This window comes from Hyalella azteca, unplaced genomic scaffold (assembly GCF_000764305.2).
Source record: "Hyalella azteca isolate HAZT.00-mixed unplaced genomic scaffold, Hazt_2.0.2 contig15315, whole genome shotgun sequence".
In the NCBI taxonomy this organism is placed as follows: Eukaryota; Metazoa; Arthropoda; class Malacostraca; order Amphipoda; family Hyalellidae; genus Hyalella; species Hyalella azteca.
Genome location: NW_025945171.1, coordinates 48,540 through 58,036, shown reverse-complemented (window position 1 = coordinate 58,036; position 9,497 = coordinate 48,540). Strand labels below are relative to the sequence as shown.

At 37.8% G+C, this 9,497-nt stretch overlaps 1 protein-coding gene across 1 annotated transcript; it reads left to right on the top strand.

The window, feature by feature from the left end:
• Positions 1 to 273: 273 nt before the first annotated feature.
• On the top strand, positions 274 to 8,462 carry LOC108682778 (ATP-dependent RNA helicase HAS1). Its single transcript, XM_018172017.2, has 10 exons — positions 274 to 1,005; positions 2,625 to 2,758; positions 3,457 to 3,589; positions 3,891 to 4,040; positions 4,410 to 4,715; positions 5,054 to 5,214; positions 6,439 to 6,590; positions 7,043 to 7,211; positions 7,787 to 7,918; positions 8,329 to 8,462. The coding sequence occupies exons 1-10, from the start codon at positions 366 to 368 to the stop codon at positions 8,440 to 8,442; spliced, it is 2,091 nt and encodes a 696-aa protein (XP_018027506.1). The 5' UTR covers positions 274 to 365; the 3' UTR covers positions 8,443 to 8,462.
• The last annotated feature ends 1,035 nt before the right edge of the window (positions 8,463 to 9,497 follow it).

The window sequence follows — 9,497 nt, the reverse complement described above, 5'->3', positions numbered from 1 at the left end:
CAAATTTAATTTAGTTTCATTGAAATGTCAATAATGCAATTGTCACTCTGCAGATATTATACTTAACTTGCTGCTTGCAATGAAAAGTTTATTTTATGTGATTTAACTAAAATATATAGTTTGATGGATTTAATTTCCATTTATATAATAACTACAAATTTGTTTTTTTTTCTCCATAGAGAGCTGTCGTTCAGTTTAGTTTATAAAATAGATTGTTTCTACTGAAGCCCCTTGACATTGTGGTGTAGTAACTCATATGACATTAATATTACAAGATCAGCCCATTCAACCAGTTAATGTTTCTCATTTTCAGTTGCAGATCCTTATTGAACTGATTTCCAGTGCACTATTTCACACGCAAAGTCATGAGCTCTTTTGTTGATAATACAATGTGCCCTGGAAGTTCTGATTTACCATATAGAAATGAAAAGGACTTTCATGTTGAGAGAAAAAAGAAGAAGAAGAAGATCAAAAATGTTGAATGTATCAAGACAAATGAGGAGCTTGTCTCAAATTGTAGTCAATATTCTATTCATGATAAAAATATGAATGAGGAGGATTTAAATGATAATAATCCAGTTCAGTATTTATGTAAAGACTCTGAAGATCTTGAAATTGACAGTAAAGTTAAAATACAAAAGAAGCATAAAAGGAAAAGGGATGATGGCCATGAAAAAAAGGCAATTGGAAGTCAGGATATTTTAACTCCTGAGTGGAAAACTGCAGACTCGGCTATTAGTTCTTGTTCTTCAGAAGCTGAACAAAAGAAGAAGAAAAAGAAGACTAAAAGGCATCAAGACTCACTGGTTTCTAAAAATAATTGCAATATTTCTAGTTCAGATTCTTTTCCTAAAGTTATTATTACAAATGAAATGGATGAAGTGGAGCAAGATAAATCCTGCAGGCAAGACAGATCATCTGAAGAAAACAAGGATACAATGCCAGTTGGAATTAATGAAGAAGTTCCTACATCCACGCACTGTTCAACTATTCTTCGTGTCACAGGCAAGATACACTAAGTAGAACTGTCAGCAGAACAATATCTCTCAGGTCTTCATGCAAATTTTACTGTATCTTTAGTTTTTCGTTATATATGGTATATATAAATAATAATGATAAATACCGGTATTATTATTTGATAGAGGACCTCAAGGTTTGTACTTCTGCAAGAAAGATACATTTGCATAATCCATGTATAAGCAATTATTACTGCCCACATTTGCACTGTGTTATTAAAGGGCTGAAGGTCAAAAAATTTAGTTAACAGGAAATTTTTGAATATTTTGTTTGAAAAGCCTAATCAAAATTTGGGAGTAAAATGCTCATTCATCAAGAACATTCATTCAAACTCTTTTTGGACCTTGTGTGTCATTTTGCCTATAATTTGTGACACCATTCTTGGAGGGATGTTTATGGTGTTTAATAGCTCAACCTTCATGCAGCCATGTTTTTATATTCCCTCCTTAGTAATTAATTGTTTAGGACATTTTTATTCATGTATTGATGTAGCTAATATTTTATTAAATTACCTTTTTTTGAATCCATTCATTCATTCCAAAGACTCATTATCTCCATCCATTAAATCCAGCACCTTTCATTACCTCACTCCAATACTCCCTAGTACCAACTACAGCCTAGTACCAACAACATAAACAAGTTTGGAATCAAATAAAGTAATAGAGTAATATAACAGATCCAGTAGGTACTGTTATATTACTATTATCTATTGCATATTATCAATATGCAATAGATGGTGAGTATTGAATTGCTCTGAATTATGCTAATTAATAATAATTTACATTAAAAGCTCCCAGCAAGTTTAAATCATGAGAGAAGCATTTAACTCAGAACTCAGATTACCTCTATCTGCCAACTTTATTTATATCAAAATAACTAGCAGTGCACCCACCCAAGCAATTGCCATCATTTTTGATTCTCAGTGAATTCTATGATCGGTCTTCATAGGTACATAGTATTCATATATTCATCATTATTTGATGTCAGTGGTCAAGCCATATCCTGCCTTTAATTCCTCAAAGACCTTTGACCACATTCAATTACTTCCCACAATCTATGTTTAATATTACAATATTAAGTAATGGAAGGTAACTATAAACAACAGTTTATTGAATAGTATTGTGCAGCAAAGAGAGTGGTTTACCTTAGCTTGTCATGTCCAATGATGCCTAATTGGTGCCATATTTTCACTGTTTACCAAGAAAACATTAATGTTTAAACTTTAAACCCTTCTAAGCTTTCTTGTTTCCTCTTAAGCATTATTTTCTAGTTGTGTATTTTATCTTCTAGTTGTGTGACCAGAATTTGAAGTTAGGGCCTGAAAATGAGGCATATTGGCTATTTTAGGGTGGGTTTTGCTGCATCACCGGGTTTCAATATTACAAGATTTGGAGGAGATTTGAGCATGTAAAATGGATTATCTGGGTCCAAGATGTATTTATTCCAAAGTTCTGAATAAATTTTTATAATTTTGAAGCTTCAAAAACGGACTACATGGATCAACAAGCTTACCATGGATGCCATTATTCCTACTTCTTTTCTTTGGGACCTTTGATTCTATTTTTGCCCACAATTTTATCTAATATTATCAATATATTTTTTTTCAGACCAGGACATTGAAATGGATTTGAAAGGCAAGATCTCAGAGTGCAGGACATTTGAAGACATGCGTCACGTGTTGTCAGCCCCTACAATGGCTGCTATTGACAGCTTAGGCTTCACAGAGATGACTGAAATTCAGGTGCAGAGAAACATGACTGTCTGTCACTTTTAAATTTGTTTTTATTGCATAACTCTCTCACTTACTATTTTAAGCTCTGTCATAGTCCAAATGTAGTATTGATGTTCATTATTTATTCATAATTGTAATAATATAGAGAGCTGAATGCTGGTGAATTATTCCAGTAGGAGACATCAATAGTTTCCCTATTTAAGTTCATTTGTATAATTCTCAATTTTCTATTATTCTATTGGTATGGGTATGCTTTTTTATAATTTTTATTGTTGTTCACAATGGCTTCATTGCAAAAAGAAATCAAATGAAGATGTTTTATCATAATGCTACCAAGAGCAGGTATTATTTGCAAGCTTTTAATTCATTCATTTCATGTATTCATTTGACTACTTTGCCAGAATTTATTTTGACTACTCTGCCAGAATTTCTTCTTAGAACTGTTGAAATTGTAACAACTATGCTATAACAGATCAGTGCCACACACGCAAATATGCTGTTCACTTCTTTGGAAAGTAATATCTCAATATCTTTTGACATCAATATCTTATTATGTTAACTAGACTTAAATTCATTCTCCTCTTACTTTATGATTCATAGACAAGTTTTATTGATTTGACTCTATTAAATTCCATCCAATGCCACTGTATATATAACTGAAATAATAGCACAAGTTGTCACTATTGACCATGGATAACATTGAACAGGCCAGAGCAATCCCTGCTCTGCTAGAAGGGAAGGACCTGCGTGGCACTGCCAAGACAGGCTCGGGCAAAACCTTGGCGTTCCTCATCCCGGCGTTTGAGCTGCTACACAGACTGGAGTTCCAGCAGCACCATGGTAATGCTTGATCATGATTAATTTGCGCATATAATACTGGCATCTCTTTTCATAGTGGAACNTCTTTTCATAGTGGAACTGATATAATGCAGGTGTCTCTTGCTCTTTTCATAGTGAAAATAATGTCATTATGTTCAATAATATCTTGATTTATTATTCAAGCTATGGTTGTTTATACTGATAAATTTAGGCTGTGCTCAGCAGCAGCTACTACACTTAGAGGAAAAATTTTGAACAAGTTCATTCCAGTGTGAGATTTATTTACAATTTAATCTCTAAGTTGAGGGGTTGTTTGCCACAGGCACGGGTGTGATCATCTTGTGTCCCACGCGGGAACTTGCGATGCAGACGTTCGGCGTGACGCAGATCCTTGGCGACCGACACAACCTCTCCTACGGGCTCCTGATCGGGGGCGCTAACAGAGCAGCCGAGAGCAAGGCCCTTAAACAAGGTGACATTCCTTCTCGCTGTCCTGCCCGAATTTGTGCCTGTTTTTAAAGGATATTTATTCTCTTCCACGTTTTGAAGAAGTGGGCTTTTGTTATGTGAACAATCTGAACATAGTTTTATTCATTTATAAAAGAATGATCATATTGATGTTTCATATCATGATGAATTTTCCTATTAGAGCTCAAATAATGGGCGCTTCTGGTAGTTTGAACCTCATTACATAATCTATCTGAATATGCTGATAGGATTGTATATATTGTGTACAGTCTGCATACAGTTGAATGTTGTGCTACTCTCAGCATATGTAGACTTTCAACTATAGAATTATACAAGTTTTGTCGAGTTTCTAACTGAGATGGCTTGTTGACAGGCGTGAACGTGGTGGTGGCGTGCCCTGGCCGCATGCTGGACCACCTGAAGAACACAAGCGGCTTCCTCTACAGCAACCTGGTCTGCCTCATCCTGGACGAGGCGGACAGGATGCTCAGCATTGGGTTTGAGGAGGAGATGAAGGCCATCCTCAAACTGGTCCCTAAGCGCCGGCAGACGATGCTCTTCAGCGCCACCAGGAACGAGCGCACCGACAACCTCACCAACATCGCCCTTAAAGTCACGCTCGTTGACGTCGACCTCATGGCAGAGAAGAGTCACGCCACTGTCGACCAGCTCAACCAGTGTCAGTTGAATCGAACTTTTCCTCTCATTGGCTTGTTTACTCGTATAAAAATTTATTTAGAGTCTGTGCGAGAATATTATAAAGTCATTACATGTTTAATCGTATTATTTAATATAAATATTGATAATTCCTTAACGATATTTATAGTAGTTGATTCTCAATTTTTTCATGCATGAGACTGAGAGTTCCTAAACCATTGAACTACTAAACTAAGCAATTACGGTATTATGAACTCGAGTAATCTATTAGTTAAAGTCTTTCTTCATGTCGTCTGTAATCGCAGTTATTACTTAACGTAAAAGCCGCATCTTATTATTGACGGCATCTTTGTTGTCCAGATTACCTGGTGTGTCCAGTGGAGCAGCGGTTCCTGGTGCTCTACACTTTCCTCAAGCGCAAGAAGGACAAGAAAATAATGGTGTTCTTCAGCTCCTGCGGGGCCGTCAAATTCTACCAAGAACTCCTTGCTTTCATTGACATGCGAGTGCTGAGTATACATGTGAGTGTCCTGTAATATCTTCCATTGAGCTGTGTTATTTTGCTTCTAAATAACGTCTTGACTATTTATGGTTAAAACGCTACATATTAGGCAAACATAGAATGCCAGTTGATAGAAATAAGGCAATTAAATTTATTACTTCCTGTTCTACATTTTATCTTGCAAAAGACTATCGATTCCTGACAAGTGCGAGGGGGACCCCAAACAAAATCGGACTGTTTTTTCAGAATTTATTTATTTAATTTGCTGGAGTGAGCACCAAGTCACTTGATACTGTTCCGCAAGCTCGTCAATACTTCGATCATCAGGGATTGATCGATCATCAGGGGCTTGTCAATAGTCGATCATCAGGGATTTAATCTCTAATTTTTTCAAAATTTTCTTCAGTGCGGTAAGTGGAAGGACGACCTGAGCGAGGTTGGTCAATTTAAATTTCCCCCTTTTTTTGAAGCGGGAAAACTACTCAAAAACTTGCGTTCTCCCCATAATATCATCCTTGTAGGCTGCTGTAGCATTTAATCAAAGTTTTTCACAGCAGGAATTAAAATTTGATGGCAGCTCATGAAAATTTTGTCATGAAAATCAGACATAATAAAAAAAGACGAGCACGCAAAAGAAATGTCACAAAGAAGTGTCACAAAAAAATTTGTGAAAATGGAATCCAGCCTTCCAGGATAGCGATGCGTGGCACACTAACTGATTAATGTCAGTAGCATATGCACATACTTGGAGAATGCATTACTACCAAAACTTCGCCCACCACACTGGCAGCCCGGTTTATTTGAGTCACCCCTCGTACATACTTTGTGGCTAAAATTGACCAGACTACAATGGAATGTTTAAGTTGCTGTTGTTAACTTATCATTTATGGCATGGAGCATCATTGTTGAATCAATAGGGCTAAAATAATTCCTTTTAACCTGGAATGTCACTATATCTATGTTAGTTCTAGATATTTTCATTGTGCTATTTATATATTAGAAAGTGATTATTTGCAAAACTTGTGTTGTCAGGATTACATGATCGGACATGACCATCTTCGTGTACATCTGTCCTCATATGAGATCATTTTCCTTTTTATCCGCCTGAGTTAAAATAATAATAATAATTTTTTCAGATTTTTTCTCTTCATTTGGTCAAGCAATTCCTGAATTATTCAGGGAAATACCATATGCAATGCTTGAGTTCGCCTACGTAAATAATTATGCGGCTATTAATGTGCAGGGCAAACAGAAGCAGACCAAGCGCACCGAGTCGTTCATGGAGTTCAACGCATCGGCGTCTGGCGCTCTGCTGTGCACGAACGTGGCGGCGCGAGGCTGGGACATACCGTCCGTGGACTGGATCATCCAGTACGACCCTCCTGAGGACGTCAAGTGAGTACTGCTGCTGCTGCTGTTCCTTCCATCCTTAGCACTGGATCATCCAGTACGACCCTCCTGAGGACGTCAAGTGAGTACTGCTGCTGCTGCTGTTCCCCCTCCTGCGCTATATGACCAGTTGCAGCCATTTTAACTTTACCAACAAAGGTTATCATTAAGAGCTGCTGCTCCCAGGGCAGCATTGGCAGCCCACAAAACTGATTTTAATCTGCATGTCTTTTAAAACGGAGGTCATATCTTGGTCTGGAGTTTTGTTGTAAGAAAAATCCCTTTGGAAATCTTTTGAGAAATGTTGAGCGTGTGAACCCTGATGAACGTGGCATATCCATAATGTCGTTGAGCGAAATGCTTCACCGAGATATTATATTGCACTTATGCTCAGTGAATTATTATTGTGATGTGTTTAAAGCCGCGTGGAGTGATGCTTATGTTGGCTTGCTGTGCAGCGAGTACATCCACCGCGTGGGGCGCACGGCGCGCGGCGGCCGCGAGGGGCAGGCGCTGCTCATCTTGTCCGAGGCTGAGGTCGGCTTCGTGAGGTGCCTCAGGCAGCGCAAGATCAACGTTGAGCCCATACAGATCGGCCAGGGAAAAATATACAACATACAGAGCCAGGTGCATTTGACATACTCATCGTAGAGCGCGTTGTTTATTGTGCAACATATCTTTAAAGCTCTTCCTTTTTCTTGTCCGATTATTAAATTTTCTGGAATGTGCCGCTGCGATTCTATATAAGAACTGAAGAAGTTTCTTTTATTCTCTTAACTAAACTACTTATAGCTTTAAGATTGTCATTGCACTGTGAATATGGTATGTGTTCCTCATCAAAGTCGAGAACTTTTGATTCTTTGCAAAATAAAAGTAGACGTGAAACAAAATTTGCCATCTAAAAATTCGTTACATGAAAATAAAATAATGTAACAATCTGTAATTGTCATGTTCGCCTTGGCACGTTTTAACGTGACAATGACGTGCTTTTTTGTACAGTATAGAGACTAGATATTTAGCTTAGTTCGCTGAAAACTTCCTTCAATTTCTAATGAATGCTATGACGATGAATGAAAATTGTTTAGAAATTCAATGAGAATTGCTTCCCGTGATGGCGGTACCGCACTATACAGTTGAGTGCATTTATTGTTATACACAAAGAAGACATGCGATTCTCATACGTCTTTCGGTCGACTGAGCAGTTGGAGAAAATCATGAACGAGCGCTACTTGCTGGCGCTGAGCGGCAGGGCGGCCTACAAGGATTACCTCTACTCCTACATGAAGCACAGCCAGAAGGACATCTTCAACTACAACAAACTCGACCATGCCAAGGTCAGGCTCGCGCTCAACGTCTCCAATCCTTGAACTTTTATTCGAATACTAGGCAGCGTGTCCGTTTTTGGACTTCCGATTAAGATATTTCTGCGCTTGGTATTAAGAACAACTTTCTGGTATCCATCGATGGATTCCAAGTTATCTATTCCTAGTATTTACTGAATTTGACTGTTATAAATCAATAACGCCTTGCTCAATAATTTTAAGTTTGAAATAGCTCCTGTTGAATCTCGTACCGTTGCTCCATCGCCATTACCCCTTGCAGAAATCTTTGTCGTCCAAGTAGTCTGTGCATCTCATTGTTCTCCCGTTCTTCGTACACTTCCATTAGTGGGGAAACAGCTGAAAAAAATATTGAAGTATTGATTATCAATGATTTTCCATAAGCTTCTTGTTCTTCATTGCAGGTTGCGAAGTCGTTTGGCTTCGACCGGCCTCCCGTAATTGACCTCATCGCCGCACTCAAGAAAAACAAGAAGGAATCTTACCAGCAACGCAACAAAAAAATTCGTCGCTCATGATAAATTTTTGCGAAAGGAAATTGTGTATTTTTTATTTTCCTTTACAGTGTTCAGGGAACTCCAGCACTTGTTCACCTGCAAAAAACTTTCTGTTTTTACTATTTTGGTAAAGTTCCTATCATCTTTTGTTCTGAATGCTGAAAAAGATGAAGATCATGAAGGTATTTTAATGCTGGTCCCATTGACCGTAGATCTTTTTCCAAAACAATTCTGCAGGACCCAGTTAAATTCGAAAGTAAATAAAGAATTCAAATGATTGATCATTTGTTTTATCATTCAAGTTATACGATTTGTAGTGTTCTCTACCCTTGATAATATTTCATTATAATTAGCTGTCAACTCGTGTACGCATCAGTTCCAAATTTGATTAGCAGTATGCATCATATAATCGCACCCCTTGCTACTGTGTAATTGAAACCCCTGCTAGTCTTATCTAAATCATTCTTGATCAATTGAATGAAGTGAATTTCAACTCGCCGAATGAAACTTTAGCTGCACCGTTGGACGTTGGTGGAACTGGCTTTTGTGATTCTTAACGTTCTGACATTCGTCACTCTGTGGTAGTTCTCGCAGGTATTCGTTTCGCGCTTGTCATACGACTCTAATACTCGACAGGTGTCCGTTTCGTGCTGTTCACAGACTTTACTCCTCTGTCCCTCCATGGGAAATTTGACAGGTATAAATTTCGTGCTTTTTTCTTCGTGGTAGTTTTCGACAGGTGTCCGCTTCATGCTTGATATCTTACTCGATGTTTGAAAACAAAATTTCCGACCTCATAAGAACTTTGCTGTTTATGAACTTGGGAAATTATGAGGTTGACGTGATAAGAGTGAAGGAATTAACTTATCTCTTGATCGGAATCAATCGTTCCACTGACAGGATGAAAAAATGGATAAATTCGTGTATAGGCAGCGGTTATTTACTTGATTGCCAAAGTTTCATTTCATTTAGACTCTTGAGGATCACTTTTAATCTCATAGTCCATGATGAAAATTGATGCTTGTGGACTGGAAATACCGTTTACCAGGTACCAATAAATGCCCATATTTTTCTCT

Coding starts and splice junctions, on each gene's coding strand:
- LOC108682778 (XM_018172017.2), top strand. CDS start 366: ATGAGCTCTTTTGTTGATAATACAATGTGCCCTGGAAGTTCTGATTTA. Junction 4,041..4,409: donor GAGCAAGGCCCTTAAACAAG/GTGACATTCCTT, acceptor GCTTGTTGACAG/GCGTGAACGTGGTGGTGGCG. Junction 7,919..8,328: donor ACAAACTCGACCATGCCAAG/GTCAGGCTCGCG, acceptor TCTTCATTGCAG/GTTGCGAAGTCGTTTGGCTT.